The sequence below is a fragment of the Xyrauchen texanus genome, chromosome 42 (genome assembly GCF_025860055.1).
Source record: "Xyrauchen texanus isolate HMW12.3.18 chromosome 42, RBS_HiC_50CHRs, whole genome shotgun sequence".
NCBI lineage: Eukaryota > Metazoa > Chordata > Actinopteri > Cypriniformes > Catostomidae > Xyrauchen > Xyrauchen texanus.
Window position 1 is genome coordinate 13,246,677 of NC_068317.1, and position 17,902 is coordinate 13,264,578.

A 17,902-nucleotide genomic window follows, 5' to 3' on the forward strand; every position below is an offset into this window, starting at 1 on the left:
ATGGAACAGCCCTTATCCTCCGCTTCTTCGTCCGAGATGGCAGCAGAGCAGCCGCCGGCGGCAACTGCGCGTCCCGGTGGGCGGGGAGGGTGAAGGCGATGCTCGAGGGAGGGGCTCCGGCGAGGCAATCGCTTCTACCACTGGTTCCGGCAGCCTTTGAGAGCGGCGCTTTTACTGCGCGGCTGAATGGAAGGCTGCGCGGCGGCTTCGGTCCTGAGCGCTGAAGTCGAGCCCGCAGGGTCGACATCGGAAGCTCCTCGCAGAGATCGCATCCGCCTTCAGCGAGGGTGAGCTCTGCATGCCCCAGTCCCAGGCAGAGAGCGCAGATGACGTGGCAGTCTCCGGTGCTGAGAGGGGCGCGGCATGAGGCGCAAGTGGAGCGAGGCATCTTTAAAAAGACGCTCATACTCTTTTGTGAAGTTCATAAGAACTAGCTTGCTTTAAAAAGGATACGTCGCCGGATGGCGTAGCTCGCAGGACGGCTGAAGGTGGCGAAGACGGCCGGCTTCTTCGAGCGCTGTCCACGCTTGCTTGATGCCCCTCGAACGGCGACGCGGCTTCCAGTTTAGAGATGCGAAGAGCTTCGCTGAAGAGATGTAAGGTATGGCGGAGGATCAGTGGCCTTAACAGATTCACGAACAAACAAGAACTTACTGTTAAAAACTCCCCTAATTACTGAAATAGCGCCAACCAGCCTCCACAAGCACAATAAATGTATTGACAAAGAGACAATGAACTATTGACAGAGAACCGCATGTGACATCCGCATGCTCACCACGTGCTTATCGTGTGGGACAGGAAGGGGAAACTTTGAACGTAAAAATGTGTGTGTGTGTGTGTTTTTCAGTTAAACACAGAACTGCATATTGCTAATGAAATACGTGTAATCCCTGTATGTTGTGTATTTCTGAGGTATATCAAACTCGTTAGAACTGTTTCGTTGTGTGTTTTAAACTCTTGAGGCCTCATATTTAATAGCCTCAGTGTATATTCCCTTTCTAAGTGTACTAAACACATGTTTCTTGGTATCAAATTAAACCTTACGATTTGTCCGAGCTGAATTCGAATATAAGATCTCTGTAGAATGATATTACGCGATGTTTTACTATCTTTTGAGTCATTCAGCCCAAAATCTCTTACTGTCATAAAACATGCAAATGAGCTTTGACAAAGGAACTCTCTCATGCCCAGAGTAAGGGAGACTTTTACGACCTCCAAAGGAATGTTCAGAGAAGTGCTGACCCTCCCTTCATTCTCTTACTGAGAAAGAGAAATGAACCCTGTTAATCCTATATATATATTCTATATATCCATGTGATAAATATTGACATGTATCTAATGTGCCATCTCACATTTTCCCTTAAATGTGCTTGATCTATGTTTTCTTGCAAACTAATGGGTTAATGTTTCAGACTTTGCATACTATGGTTAACCAAAATCATATGTGTGGCATATTTGGTCTCTATAACTTGGTATTTTGAAGATTGAAATGACTGTGTACATGATATGTCGATAACAACAACATATTAGTATTAAAAGTATATTTCCTATTTTCTTTCTTGCACATGCAATGGGCAATTTTACAACAAAGAGCAATAAACCAAATTCCCACCTAGAACTCAAACCCTTCTTATTGGTCGAGCCAATGAGAGGTGGGACCTGTTTCCCGAGGGTATAAAATTGCTGCGCCCACTTCCTCTCATCCTCTTCTTAGCTCTCTTTTTTCTCTTAGCTCTTATTCGCTTATCTCTTGCTTTCTGGTTCTCTGAGCCTTGTGCTCTCTCACTCTCTCGCTGAATGATGCCGAACTAGAAGGCCCCAAGGACTCCCAAGCGTGTGCCAGGCTACGTACGGCCTTGTCTCTGATTCTCACTGGTTCTCTCTCTCATCAAGACAACATCAAAGATCAACTGGAGCCTCAACAAATTGCATCAGGACAGTTTAATTCAAATGGGACATGCAAGTATCAAACTTAGTCTCATTATTTGATACATTAAGTATCCTTGACCCCTTTCTAAAAAGGGCGTGTCAGAACTAATATGATGGTTTGCTCAGGCTGTTGATCTGCTGAACTTCAAACAATGCTATAACTTCTTGCCTTCCTGTATTCTGCTTCAGCCCTCTTTCCCTTGGTAAACTGTATGAATGTATGTATATGTATGCTAGAGTAGTTTAAATGTTTAGTCTAGTTAATAAAGTCTTGTTCATGTCACATGTAAAGTTGTCTGTGTCTCAAGCTCATATCTAAAGTCCCTAATCATAGATTTTGACTACTTGCTCTTAATACTTAGTAAGAAAGACATTTCCCTTGCCCCGAAATGTACATTTCTATTGATTAATTAATTAATAACCAAAATTGAGTGTTCACGGGATGAACCGAGTATTTGGTTGTAATGTTAATGTAGCTACATCAAGTTAACCCGATTAACTGATTCAAATATTCATAATTGATTATAACAAGTTATGATTGATTATTAATATTTCATAGAGCTGATTCGCTACCTAATGGTGGAAGAATATAGAGCTGATTCGCTACAAGATGAAAATCAGGGTTCCAGCCTACGAACTACGCTTATATGCACTCTAGTCACGCCCATTTTGGCGGTCTTTGTTGCAGTGAGCGCGTGGACGCCTCTCATTGGATGCGAGTTCGCCCAAGCTCGTCTATAGGCTGCAGCAGTTGCCGCAGAGCAACCTATGAGCTCGCTAGCTAGCCCGCTCAAGGTCTGCAGCTGCCGCACTGCGTTGACAATGGATACAAAAATTAAGGATACGTTTTTGGCTTCAATATCTCAGAAAAGATTAATCTTTCCCGTAGCGTAAGCTAGCTTACGCAATACGAGAGAACCTCTCGTAAGAGAACAGATATATGTATAGGTAAGAAATAGCATTGTAGCTTAGCATATGCTAAATGTTTACATGACAATTTGCTCAAAGTTAACTGTTTTTACTGCTACGAATTTCAAAACCCCAGAGAGTGTTCAGGACAACATCCTTTTCTGATCGTATGTGGATTCTCTTCATAGAAAATATATTATTTGTAGCATTTTATATGATAATAAAGGCTTCATTGGCTAGCATTTCTTGTAAAAATACCTTAACCGCATAAAAAACATTGACAAGGCATTTAATCCTGTTTTTATTGGATTTATGTTTCATCTGCCGAAGTGTTTCAAACTGTATTTTGGTAAGCTGTAGAAACAAGATCTAGCTACACTTATTAAGCTCGTATGAATGAAACCATTCATAAGACAGTGATTCACTGCTGTTCAAAAGCTCCTCTTATATGGATATATTTGATGTGATTGATTTGATTTCACTTTATTATTAGAATTTCTTTAGAAATTTGTCTTAGCGTCCTAAGACGTACACAACATTTAACCAAACAACAGAAACATATACTACAACATATATGACGCCAGAATCACAAATAACTGGCTGCGGTGCATCAATTTAATCACTTCCTTCATTGTATAGTCCACATAGGAACAGTGAGGCCTACTTCAAACCCAAACTCTGATTTAGCAGTTTGACAGACTGATGAAATAAATGTTTTACAACTGAATATACTAAATATTAAATGAAACAAATTACAAGTAATCAAGATACTTTTTGAATGTAACTGTATTCTGATTACCAATGATTTAAATTGTAACTCTAGTGGAATACAGTTACTTTTATTTTGTATTTTAAATACGTAATCCTGTCACATGTATTCTGTTACTCCCCAACCCTGGTTATAGGGCACAAATGGTCAAATAATGCAAATAATTTTGAGACACCAAGATGCTTTTATTGAGTAACAAATTAAGATGAGGCTTGCTCAAAATAACCACTTCAGAAAGAAAGTCAACCATTTCCTGTTAATTTTTGGAATTTTATTACATTTCAAGTATTCTATGAACAAACTAATCTCTATTATGATTGGTTGAGTCAATGTGAGCCCACTTTAATTTTTTTTTTTTATAACAAATGTTATAAATTCACTCCACTTAAGAAAAACGATGTGTTTAATAGGGGCCTTTAGCCCCTGTGACAGGGGGGCTTTTTACCCCAAATACTATTGTGGAGCGGAGGGGGGGCGCGGCCGATCAGAATATCGCTCGCCCGGTCCCCAATCGGCCTGATGAGGCGCGCGAGGGATAAAGGCGGCCGGTGACGATGGTTCGAGAGAGAGAGAATTATGGGCATGTCCGTCGTGTGTGTTTGTTTATGTGTTTTGGTTTAAGTTTTCATTAAATTATCATTTATATTGACAAGCCGGTTCTCGCCTCCTCCTTGCCCATCCTTGAGCTATTTTACATTGGTGCCGAAACCCAGGAAGGAGGAGGGATGCCCGTCGCAGAGTCCTCGACACTGCCGTCCACCCTGGGGAGCGCCGCTGCCATCTTCCGGGTGACGGAGTAGCCCGACCGCCCGGATGCGGGGAACGGCCGTCGTCCGCTGGGCAAATGGGGACTGGATAACCCGACTGCCTGGAGCGAGGGAGCCGCTGCCGGGGGCGGAGGAGTGCCCTGCCGTTCCCCGAGACGCGGAGGGGTCGAGGGAGACCGCCGTCCGCGAGGGGAGGAGGGAATAATCTCTCCGACCGCCCGGAGCGGTAGAGCCGCTGCCAGGGGCGGAGGAGTGTCCCCATTTGCCGCCAGAAAAGCGGAGGCGCGTTCTGCCCGCTGGGGGTCGAAGGTGTCACCGGTTTGCCCGGGGTTGGAGCGGCTGTCGTCCGCCTGAGTGTTGAGGAGTGTTCGAGGACCACGCGACGGTACATCGGAGAACCGGTGAGTGAGTTTTTTTCTCTCTCTCTCTCTCTCCCTTTCGCACCGTGTTGGCCTTTTCCCTCGCCTATTTTGTTGTTTGTTTGTTTTTTTTCTCCCTCCTCTCCTCCCAGGGTGAGGAAGGCGGGGATGACCACGCGGGACGCAAGATACACCCCGCCCCAGGGATAGGGGGGGTGTACGTCATGCCGGTGGCACCCCGGCCTGAGATAACGCCGGGAGGAGTGTGGAGCGGAGGGGGGGCGCGGCCGATCAGAATATCGCGCGCCCGGTCCCCAATCGGCCTGATGAGGCGCGCGAGGGATAAAGGCGGCCGGTGACGATGGTTCGAGAGAGAGAGAATTATGGGCATGTCCGTCGTGTGTGTTTGTTTATGTGTTTTGGTTTAAGTTTTCATTAAATTATCATTTATATTGACAAGCCGGTTCTCGCCTCCTCCTTGCCCATCCTTGAGCTATTTTACAACTATCCTTACACTTATTGGACAGTTATTTAACTTTTTTTTTAATTTAATGACCTTAAACAAAACTAAAAATGACAATTAAGTATTTTGTCTCAAAAGAATTGTGTTCATTTCAGGGATATTCTTTAGCTACATAAATTTGCAACATTTAAAAAAATATAAAAAATGTGCTCAACTTACCTCAAAATCAACCACATGCAAAGATCTCATGGAATATTTTGCAGTTCATAGTAACAAACAGCTGTTTAGGACAGTACAGTAGTAGTTTTTGTTGCTATATAGTGTTTTGGGAGAAAATAAAATCACAGGAGACTTTTACACTGTGAAGACTTCAGCCTCGTTGTACCCTATTATTATTGTATTTTCTTACTTTTAACAGTTATGCATCTTTTCAAATGTTCATTATAGTATTCTAATGCCACATAAGGGGAATAGTAAAAAACTGAAAATAAAAAACATTAAAAGAATAAATTATAAAAAATAAACAGGTAACATAGTATACATTCATTACATTAATGAGCATATAGTTTTTAACTTTGACAAAAGTAATTATTGCAGATATATTCCTATATTGTGTATATTCATTCATTTGTGTATTGTGTGTTTGTGAATGTAGGTGGATAGAGAGTATACAGTACAGAAGGCCCTGCACTCTGTTGGCTTTCCTGTTCCTCATCCTCTGCTTTACTGCACAGATACTCGTGTCATTGGCACAGACTTTTACATCATGGAGCATGTACAGGTACTTTAAGCCATTTGGTGTTACACTACTTTGATTTATTATTAAATGCACGTAGTTTCAATGTTGCACCATGTCTGGGATTAATATAGCAGGATTGAGTCCAAATTTCTCAATGCCATCTATCAATTCTACCATTATCGTCAGGTGCTACTTTCACATTTATCTCAACAGCACCCTCGTTCATATATAAATGATCCAAAAATGTAAATCCTGCCATCATTTACCCACCCTCATGTTGTTCCAAACCTATATGACTTTGTTTCTCCCATGGAGCACAAAAGGAGATGTTATCCAAAGTGACAATCTCAGTCACCATTCACTTTCTTTGCATGGGAAAAAAAAGATGCAATGAAAGGGAATGATGACTGAGACATAACATACCACCTAACATCTCCTTTTGTGCTCCACAAAAGAGAGAAGATCATCCGGGTTTAGAATGACATTGGGGTGACTAAATGAAGAGTGAAATGTTATTTTTGTGTGAACTATCCCTTTATCTCTTGCTCAAGCATTTAAAAATCACAAACTCAGCCAGAAGGGGGCAGTCATGATTATTTTTTTCTCCCTCATGGGTCTGTTGGATCTATGTATTTTTGTTTTTATAATCAAAGTTAGTCAACAACTCTTTGTCATGGAAATGCAGGAGGTAGGAGACAAAGTGGTGAAAAGTAGTACAGTTTATTGAATAATCTTTGTGTCTTTGGGGATGCTTAGCCTTACTTGGCCTGACCAGCACAAATTCAACAATTGTTTTTATAATTGGCCTATGGCCTTGAAATGGAGACACCACTTATCTACTTATCTACACCACTTATCTGAGAAGATGATACAGCACACAACATAACATTAAACTGCAATAGAAAAGCAAGAGCAAGAAACAATATAAAATGTAAAGAAAAGAAAATCACAGAAAGTGCATATGCATTGGATATTAAGGGATAGTTCACCCAAAAATTACGCTTCTCTTATCGATTACTCACCTTTATACCATCCCAGATGTGTATGACTTTCTTTCTTCTGCAAAACACACATGAAGATTTGTAGAACATTTCAGCTCTGTAGGTCCTCACAAAACAAGTGAATGGTGACCAAAACTTTGAACCTACAAAAAAGACATAAAGGCAGCATACAAGTAATCCATAAGACTCAGTGTTTAAATCCATATATTCAGAAGCAAAATACTAGGTGTGGGTTAGAAACAGATCAATATTAAATTCCATTCATAATATAAATCCAGTAAGTCGCGATTTGCACGACAAATGTGAATCACCAAAAACAAAAAAGAATGTGAAAGTGAAAGTGGAGATTTAAAGTAAAAAATGATTTAAATATTGATGTTTCTCACCCACAACTATCATATAACTTCATAAGATATGGATTTAACCACTGGAGTCTTATGGTTACTTTTTTTAATGAATTTGTGTTCTGCAGAAGAAAAATAATCTTACACCTCTGCGATATCCCAGATATGTATGACTTTTTGTGTATGTGTATGAGTTTTATTTTTTTTGTGGGTGAGCTATTGCTTTAAGAAATCTGTCTATGTCTCTATTTATCTGTTTATCTGTCGGTCAGTCTGTCCATCCGTCCATCTAATCTATCTTTAAGAATTAATCAATATTAGTTATTGATGGGATGTGAATAGAGGGAGGAGGATGATAATATAGTGTGTGTGTGTGTGTGTGTGTGTGTGTTTGTGAACACAGGGACGTATATTCAGAGACCTGAGGCTCCCAGGGGTCAGTGTGGCAGAACGAGGGGCTCTGTATGTGGCTGCAGTGGAGACGTTAGCCAAACTTCATTCTCTGGATATCCGAACACTTGGCCTCCTGGGATACGGGAAGGGTGCGGGATATTGTAAGAGACAGGTAAGATAATTAATTATTTTTATTTTTTACAAGCTGGCCATCTTTTGACCCATAATGAAAAAATGTTCAAGCTTTGAGAGGTTATTTTTGGATTTAGGTATCCACCTGGACCAAGCAGTACAAAGCCTCTGCCCATAAAGATATACCGGCAATGGAGAAACTTGCTAATTGGCTGAGCCACAACCTGCCAACCAGTGACAATGAAGTGACCCTTGTTCATGGGGATTTTCGAGTTGACAACCTGATATTTCACCCTACAGAGGTATCGACACCTCACAATTAACTAATAGCTAAACAAAGAGTATGACAGAATACTTGCAAGATTTACTTGCTATAGTTTTTCACCATATGAATGAGATGAATGAGTTCATTTAAAATTCTGTTATGGTTTACTCACCCTCATGTTGTTCCAAAGCTGTATGACTTTCTTCCATTGATCACAAATAGAGATGTCCGGCAGAATGTTAATCTCAGTCACCATTCACTTTCATTGTATAGGGAAAAAAAAGCCTGCAATGAAAGTGATTGGTCTCTGAGACTAACATATCTATTTGTGTTCAACGGAAGAAAGTCATACAGTTTTGGATGCACTTAGTCCATTCCTCTGTAGTGTTTTGACAATCAACTTTAATGTAAATTGAAAGCTGTCTTTATTACAGTAATATTACTTTCCTGAAGTTAATCATAGACTTGCGGCTTTTCCAGGTTTCGCTTCTGTCAGCTAATGATTTATTACAGAGAAAATGTGAAGATCAAGTGTATCACAACCGACTGGCAGAACAAGTTCTTAATTAACCTCTGATTATAACATGTCTTTTATCTTAAATTTCTTAATAAGCTTATTAAACTTTATTTCCTCTCTATTAGTAAATTGGTGAGTAATCGATATACATACCATTGTGCTTATGTCACTAAAACCAAAAGCCTCAGCACCCCCCATAAAATAATTAATCTTATCTGGTGGTACATCTGGATGTTCTGAGGGGCTTTTTTGTTTTTCTGCAGGCTCGCGTGGTGGCTGTGCTGGACTGGGAACTGTCCACTACCGGACAGCCTATAGCAGACTTGGCCTATTTCCTGATGCCACACTATTGGCCTAGTCACTACAAAGTCATCAGCACAATGGGCGGAGTCACAGGAGTAGAGGGTAGGGCATCTCTTTGTTTACAAAATTTCAAATTCATGGTCATGACATGATGAATCAAATTTTCCTTGATCTTTTGACATATAGGAGGTCATTGTACTATAAAACATACTGCAAGTTCCAGAACTGAAAAATTCCTCCATAATAGAAAAAGCATTTATTTAAACCAGGCGCCAGAAACGGGAATTTGTGAAATTTGTGACATCATAAAGACCAAATACATCTGCATATGACTACCTCTTCATCAACACATCAATGCCTATTTTTCATCAATGGACCCTTGGCCCCACCCACTGGTGATCACTGTAGTCACAGGTGAAAAGGAGAGGGGGGCCTGTCGTGAGATTCATCTACAGCAAAAGGGACTTCTACAGGACACCTTCATGTGAATATCTGGATTTGAATGTTTTTCTACATAAACATGTACTAGATGAACGGCTTTGACCATTATCATACATTTCTCGCCATGTCAAGTTATAACTCTAAAAAGGAGAAACCCATTCTTTTTCATCTTGCTGTTTGTTTGCTCTCTTGCTGCTTTGAAGGCTTCCTGGACCATTTTTGCACTCATCTGTGCTGATTTTAATTGTTTGTCTTTTGTAAACATGCAGTTTATGGATGTCTTTGATATTTTTGATGGGTTTCCAGCATTGTGCACCGTGTTTTAAGAGCGGTACATTCACAACAAAAGGCATCTCATTCTGCTGTGGCCACTGACTGGGAGAAACACATGCCGTTGTGTGTGTAAACAAACACTGAAGATGTTAGATGTCGCTCTTGTAAAGACCAGCGTCTCTGTTTTGGACTGTTGAAGCACCCAACATCACATTTGCGTATTCAGAACTTTTCAGCATAGATTGTATGTTTTTGGCTCAGATCAGAGTGGATTGCTTTTAAACCAGTCTCATGATTCAAGTTTTGTAAAGAAACAGTTTTTGAAAGGAGGGGCAGTTAAAACATTGGACCACAACAACGTATTTCGTTCATGAATATTTCATACATCATGGCTGTTTGATAGTTTGTGTTAAGTAAACATTTAAATATATTCAGGGTTTATGTTATGCATTAACCCTGAAATGTAGTTTTATAAATTATAATGTGAAGCTTGTTCATTTTCTTTGAAATACAGCTATATTTGAGGGACTGCACCCAATCATAACAGTGGGCGTTTACACTGAAGTCTTGACCAAACCAAACTTTTAGACAGAGGGCCAGAGACAGGGTGGAAAATTATTATATATGAATAAATTATGACTGTTTTGGTGCAAAAAAAAAACTATACTAACATTATAAGTGGACCTCAGGGAAGATAATCAAATTATAAAAAAAAAAAAAGAGGATGTCTTTACCCTTTAATATGATTTATTTTAATTAGATTTTTTTTTCACAGAGCAATTACAGAGAAAACAGGAATTTCTATAGTGTTGTCTTTCCATATTTCTGTTGAGTTGAAGTAATGTTTCATGTTTAATACAAGTTAGGCACAAATGTCAGTGTTGAGAATTCTCACTTGATGAGATTACATAACCGGGTCCTACCAGCTGTAGCAAATAATTAAATAACTCCATGTTTGGTGTGTGCATGTGAGGAGCATATCCCCATAAGAATTTTTTTTTACATTTTAAAGTTAAATACTTTCATCTGGTGCACTTTGAGAGCAAATTAAGAGGCTAGTGTTGTGCTGTTGTAAACAATGTTGTGCTCTTAAAGCTGCAGTAGGCAACTTTGATATAAATTGAATTGTGAGAAATAGCGCCCCCAATTCTTCCCCATATACATGATGCACTTCACCCCCAACCGGGGTTTAATTGACAGAGACGAGGCCTGCCAAAAATGAAGCAATGTGGTTTTACCTGGTTGCAAAAATTTTTTTTGGGTGCAAATCTTCTGTAAATTTGCACTTTCATTTGGGCATTGTTTCCACTCAGCTGTCATTTGCTGCTACTGTCAAGCAACTGTTTGATGCCGAACACAACAGTGCTTCACTTGTTCGCGGAGAGATTGACAGGCAGGAATTTGGCCAATAGTTGCTGCAAGCCTCTTATAATCGAACAATTGGTGTGCGGGACTTACAAAGAGGGATTTAAGCAATGCAAATATGTGCGCGCACACAATTAAGTATTTGACCAGATGCACATCATAATGCAACTCGAGCCGAATCCCGAACATTTTCGCAAATTTAGAAATCACGGACGGATGCTTTTTTAAGGTCCGAAAAAGAGGACATGTCTAGGAAAAAGAGGACTTATGGTCACTCTACATTTAATGTTAGTTAACGTTACTTCCCTCAAAGATTTGTCATCCTCTTCAACCAAATAACGTTAGACTGATCCAGGAAAACTCCAGTACATATGTTTGCGAGTTTTTGTGAGCGCATGAGTTTACAGCAGAGGGGGAGGAGCTGACCGAACTGACAACTTTTTATTCTATGTTATTATGAAACTGAGAAGTTTAAATATATTTTAGATGAGAAGTGAAGAAATGTTTTCGGTTCATTATGAGACTGTGGCGGGGCAAATTAGACTGTGGTGGGCCGCCAGCAAATTTAACATTGGTCCTTTGAACTGGAAAGGCTGCAAGGATGGATAAATTTGATGACTCTGTGAAACCTAAATGGACATAAAGACACCATAGATGGCACTAAGATTATTTAATGACCCTGCCAAACATATCCCTCACACACAAGGACAATTTCCTCCTGATCCTGTTCATTTGGTGATATTCCAGGAAGCTACAATATCTGAGACTCAAGCCGAGGTGCGAGTTCTTGCTGAAGATATACAGCAAATAAAAAGAGTGTTGTCAGATTTAGTCCAGATAATGATAGGCATGCAGATGAGAAGCAGATGTTCTTTTTCTTCCAGCTCTGAACATATTTCCAATAAAGCATCCCCTGTTATCAGACATAATCAGCATGATGAAAATAATAGAGCTTCTCTCATTCTTGAATTGGATAAATGCCTAAGAAAACACAAGATAATATTCCTCCATCGACTTCACCTCCCAAAATCAGTAGACAAAGTAACCTCCCTCCTCCACCACAGTCTATGTTGCCCACACCCTTGACGCAAGGTGGGAGATCATCATTGGAGACATGTTCCATTCAGTTCCTGATTCACGATTATTCACTCTAACTTCAGGACACAGCCTTTAGTGAATCCTCCTGCAATAAGTGTGGATCAAACTCTGTTTGGCAATGGTGACCCTTGGTCATCTCTAAATCAACATTTGTTAAATCCAGTCTTTCTTTCTTATGATCAGCGAGCAATGCGTAGTTATGGGCCCTTATATCCCAGCCAAATGCAGGGAAATGCATTTTTTCCATGGATACTTCCAAGTTACCCAGCCCCTTTCCCTACTCCTGCATTATATCCACCTTATGGTGAATATGCCCATCCAAGCCATGTTCTTCCAATGGAAGTACCTCCATAGATTAGCTAAATTCCTTCGGTACCATCAGATCAGGTTAGAGCATCAGGACCTTCTAATGAGCATTCTGGTGTATCCGCTGTTAGAAATCTTCTGGTTCCTCAAATACCGTCAGGCCACCAATCCGTGATCTTTACTGCTAGTCAACTGACAACCCATGTTCAGCCTCCCTTATCAACTGGGCCTTCAAGATTAACAGTGATTGAGATACCTTAATTTCAATATTTCAAAAGAGGTGGTCCTCAAGAATTTGCAATGTTGAATATGGCATTGAGAAATCAGTTGTCTTCTGATGAAACAGAACAATATAAATGTCACATGCTCCTAGACCACTTAAAGCTGGATACTATTTGACCTCTAGCCCTGTCATATGCTCATCATCCTCAGCCTTATACCACTTCTTTAAAAGCCCTTCAGAAAAAATATGGTCAGCCTCATCACTTAGTGTTGGAGATCAATTTGTTTCTAGTTTATCTAGACATGTCCAAACTATTCAACCAGATGTTTCCTACAATTTGGTGGATTTTGCAAGGTGGCTGGAGGAGGAAGAAGAATGTCAAAATTTATCAGTCCAAGTATGTGACCAAAAGGGTTCAACAAAGCCCTGAGTCAGAGAAAGGAGGCCTACAAAGTCTATTTCCTACTGCTACCTTTCTTGATGGTGTAACTCGAGAAGAGAATTGCAAGTGGAATTGGAAGAACGGGAAGAATGATTCAGCCTATCAGCTCACATGGTAAACAACTAGTAGAGCTTAGACCATTTTGTGGTTTCTGTAGTAATCAAGTTCATCACCTCATTCAGTGTCCTGAATTCCAGCAGTATGATGCAGAAGCTAAGAGAAAATGGATCCTGGATAATGGTCATTGTTGGAGATGTGGTTGGACACATCACTCATCCAAGTGTGGTTTAAAGAAAAGCTGCCAATTTTGCAAAGACTGTCATTAAGGAATCTTGCATGAGGTACATTTTTGTAAACCTGACTCTGGGGTTTTCTATATGAGTTGACCAAGTTTCCTTAATTCTGTGCTCTTAAAGGTGGTTAAAGTTATTCTGAGTCTCCAGGGAAAGGCTTTGGAGACTTATGCCATCCTTGATGATGGTTCAGAAAGAACCATGCTCCTCTACTCTGATGCAGAGATGTTGGGCCTGAATGGGGCTGCCGAGTCCCTGATACTGTTGACAATTCGTCAGGGTTCCGAAGAAATTGTGGGTGTTAATGTCACAGTTTCAATCTCTCCAGTGTCCTTTAAGCAGAGGATATATCAGATTAGGACTGCATTCACTTCTGAGATGTTAGTTACCTGAACAGACTCATCCTGTGCTTACTCTCCAACAATGTTACCAGCATCTACCACTTCTTTGATGGAAGAGATTAGTTCTACTTCCCAGTGTCACTTTTTAGCCTCTTCTACCAAAAGACAGTTGCAGATTGTTGTAGAAAGGTTGTGGCAAATCACTGTCTTCCCATATTCCCAGACTTCCAAGAGCTGCTTTACGGTCAAGGAAAGACCAAGAGTCTTTTGAGTGCCTAGAGCAGAAAAAAGAACACCAAGAGATCAATGGTGTTGAAAGATATGCTACTCCACTACTTCGAGCCAAACACGCACCTAGACTGAATGCTCCCCAGCAAGCAGTAATGCCAGCATTGCGCCGTACAGCGGGCCTGCTTGCTAAAAATACAGCACGTGCAGCAATATATGATCAAGAAATTCAAAAGCTTGTGGAAGCTGGATATGTAAAGAAGTTTACTCCAAGGGAAATTGCTCTCACTGATGTATCTTGGTATATTCCAACCCCTAGTGGAACATAATGGTAAACATAGTTTAGTATTTGATTGCTCCTACCAATACCAGAGTGAAAGCATGAATTCTTGTCTGTTACATGGCCTTACCATAGGTCCTTTCTTACTAGTAGTTGTCAGTTTCAGAGAGCACCAAATTGCAATCAGTGGGGATATTCGAGCCATGTTCCATCAAGTTCGCTTGTTGCCGTCTGATTTTTTTTAAGCTTTCTGTGGTGGAATAGGACTAGAAATGCCCCACCTGAGGATTATGAATGGCAAGTTTTACCATTTGGCACAACGTTTATTCCTTGTTGTGCTATCTATGCACACCAGAGACATGTTCAAAGCCTATCGGCTGAAAATCCTGAAGTTCAAGCGTCAGTCCTTAAGTATTTTTATGTGGACAATTGTTTGCAGAGTTTACCTAGTGTTTGTGAGGCTAAGGAGATTCACCTCTGAGTGAATGAGGTTTCGAGATTCAACAATGGGCCAGTAATCCATGGTGGTTGAGCACTTACCTGCAGAAGCACGCAGACAGACTTGTATTTGAGTCATGATTGCAAAGACCCATGTGAGGGCACTCTTAGGTTGAGTTGGCATTGTGTCCAGTTGAATATAAGGTCCTTACTCTGCAAATTTTATATTGCATTCACGCTCGTCAACATGATTCTTTGTGTTTTATCGTTCCATTTTCTACACGTGCCAAGATTCTGCTCCAGCAGTTGTGGATAAAACCTGCTGGTGGATGGGACGATCCATTCCTAAAGGCATTAGGGCAACCTGGCAGACATGAGAAAAAGAGCTACCAGACCGATACAAAGTCCAAGTTCCTCGGTGGTATGGTTCAGGGGGATCAAGTGAATAGGCAGTCACGAGAGCTTCATATATTCTGTGATGCATCTGAACAGGCCTATGGAGCAGATGCTCTTCGTCTTTCAGATTGCAATGAAGTTCTCATCTCCCTTATTATACCATCTTTATTTCATGCTTAGAATTTTGTGCTGCCTTGTCTGATCTTAGTTAGCGAATCTTCTACAAAAGGAACTTTCTGTGTCCATTCCTAGAGTTACACTCTGGTCTGATTCGACTACAGCTTCCTTTTTAAATGCCAGACAACATGATGCGTTCACCTAGAGCTTCTATCCTGTCTGGATACGGGTAGTTTCTTACTAGCCCTCCGGCACTTTATAGCTCATAGAGGTCGTCCTTATGAACTTATATCTGTTCATGGGACTAATTTTCTTGGAGGAAAAAGAGAGCAAGGGTGAGGCCTTCAGTCAATTTAGTTCCACCCTTCAGGAAATGTTTGCCCAACAGCTGATTAAATGAACCTTTAATACTCCACATTCCCCACATTTTGGAGGTTGCTGGGAGAGAGAAATAAGATCTATTAAAACTGCCTTGCGAGTGACATTGAGTACACAAATATTTACAGAGGAAGTCCTACGTACTGTGCTTGTTGAAGTGGAGTAGATGCTAAACTCGAAACCTCTTGGATATGTGTCAACCAATGTTTCTGACTCCAATCACTCCAAATATACTTTTGATGGGGCGGCATCAAAGAAATGATATATGTGGATTCTGAACTTCTTACATGCAGAAATTGGAGGCACAGCCAGGTTCTTGCTGACAGATTTTGGTCAAGTTTCTTCAAGGATTATCTTCCTTGTCTTCAAAGCCTTCAAATGTGGAGACATGATGTGAATCCAATTTTATGTGCTGCTGTAGTTATGGTTGTTGGTCCCCAACTCCCTCATGGATTTTGGCTTACTGGGCCTGTTACAAAGATCTTGCCAAGTTCTGATGGCAGGATAAGGGTTGTTGAAGTTCTTATTGGTGGGAAACATTATATCCGTCCAGTCAAATAATTAATTAACTCCATGTTTGGTGTGTTCATGTGAGCATCATGTTCGCTGAAAGAGATTCTCCTCTCATCCCTTCATTCGTGAGAGATTTCCTATAGAATTGTTGCGTGCTTGACTTTGTAAGTTCATTACTTTTAGTTTTCTATGTATTTGTTTAGCCAGAGTTTATTGATGCTATTGTTTCCTAAACTAGTTCATATGCAATTCTGAAATGCTATGTGTTTTCATCCATGCAGTCTATCAGCGGGTAATGTTTATAGTATTTATATTGTTGAATAATGTAATTCTTTTTGGTAAGCTGTAGTATCAGTGAACTTTCTTATACTTTATCCTATTTGGATTTCTTATAATTTACAATTCATGGGAAGTGGGATGTTTTTTTCATGATGTTTGCTGTTTATATATTGATGCATTTTGTATTCAATTGATGATAATGTTGTATTGGTGTTTAATTTTTTAATATTTTTTTTATTATTGTAGATAACCTACAACACTATGGCTTGATTCCAATGCTGCTGACAAGAAAATAAATGATCATGGCATTAAGAGGTTGATTTTATTTGTGTTTTAACGGGCACGCCATCCTGGTAATGCATCCAAACCAAATCCAAATTAAAAATGTATCAGTCAGCGTACCACAAAAAAATGTATTTGTCAAATCCCTTGTTTATTTAAAGCAAATGGAAGTGAATGGGGCCAGTCCATAAACATTAAAATACTCAGTTTCAAAAGTATAGCCACAGACTAAAATATTATACATGTTAAGATGATATTTATTACTCTAAAATCATGCTGAAACACATAATTTTTTACATTTTGTGACTATACTTTGAAAACAATGTGTGTTCTACTGTTAATGGACTGGTTCTATTCACTTACATAATGTAACCACACATTTTTTTTTTTAGCATTATGCCATGAATGTTGTCGACTGAGCAAAAATAATATTCCAAGTTAAGCTCAATCAATAGCATTTGAGACATAATGTTGATAACCTCAAATTTATTTTGACTCCTCTCTTCTTACAGTACATAACATTTTCTATAAAAACTCATCATTTTTACCATTGATTTAGGATTTTAGGTTTTGTTACATCGTCATGGCAACAAAGTTGCAAAATTGAGTAACTTTACACAGAAAAGGTGTAGTAAGTTATTTTATTAAACTAAAATCATGCTAACACACACATTGTTTACATCTTGTGGCTATTCTTTTAAAACAGTGAGTATTTTAACCAAAATTGGCTCCCATTCACTTCTATTGTAAATGCCTCACTATAACCCAGATTTTTGCTTTAAAGAAAAGGAGGGACAAGTCGATATACATTTTTGTGGTAATCAACATTATGCCACAAATCGATTGAGCTTAACTTGTATTGAACCCGGAACCCTTTCCTTTTTAAGAGTGTAGTTGGCCTAATCAGGGTAATGCCTTTGTTCTTAATTGTTTGCTTTTATCTTTTTTATTGTAAGCTCCATTCATCCCAAAAAAAACTGTTTGGTCATCCATCCATTTTATTTCAACAGGAATTCCCTGTCCAGATGACCTGATATCCATCTACTGCCGTTGTCGAGGGATCCCAAACTCTCTGCCTCAGCAAAACTTCTACGTTGCCATGGCCATTTTCAAAATGGCTGCAATTGCACAGGTTTTAAGCTCCAAAGGAATATTTCACCCAAAAATTAAAATTGGGTGTATGACATACTTACTTTAGCAGAACACATAAAAGATTTTTAGAAGAATGTCTCTGCTCTGTAGGTCCATACAATGCAAGTGAATGATGGCAAAAGCTTTGAAGGTCCAAAATGCAAATAAATGCAGCATAAATGTAATCC

General features: G+C 39.8%; 1 protein-coding gene across 1 annotated transcript in view; it reads left to right on the forward strand.

Moving 5' to 3' along the window:
* The window catches only part of acad11 (acyl-CoA dehydrogenase family, member 11), a 79,004-nt gene that overhangs the window by 6,403 nt on the left and 54,699 nt on the right, over positions 1–17,902 (forward strand). The window contains exons 3-7 of the mRNA XM_052114593.1: positions 5,852–5,977; positions 7,684–7,845; positions 7,943–8,107; positions 8,851–8,992; positions 17,594–17,715. Coding sequence (XP_051970553.1) covers positions 5,852–5,977; positions 7,684–7,845; positions 7,943–8,107; positions 8,851–8,992; positions 17,594–17,715 — 717 coding nt within the window. The remainder of the gene's footprint in view (positions 1–5,851; positions 5,978–7,683; positions 7,846–7,942; positions 8,108–8,850; positions 8,993–17,593; positions 17,716–17,902) is intronic.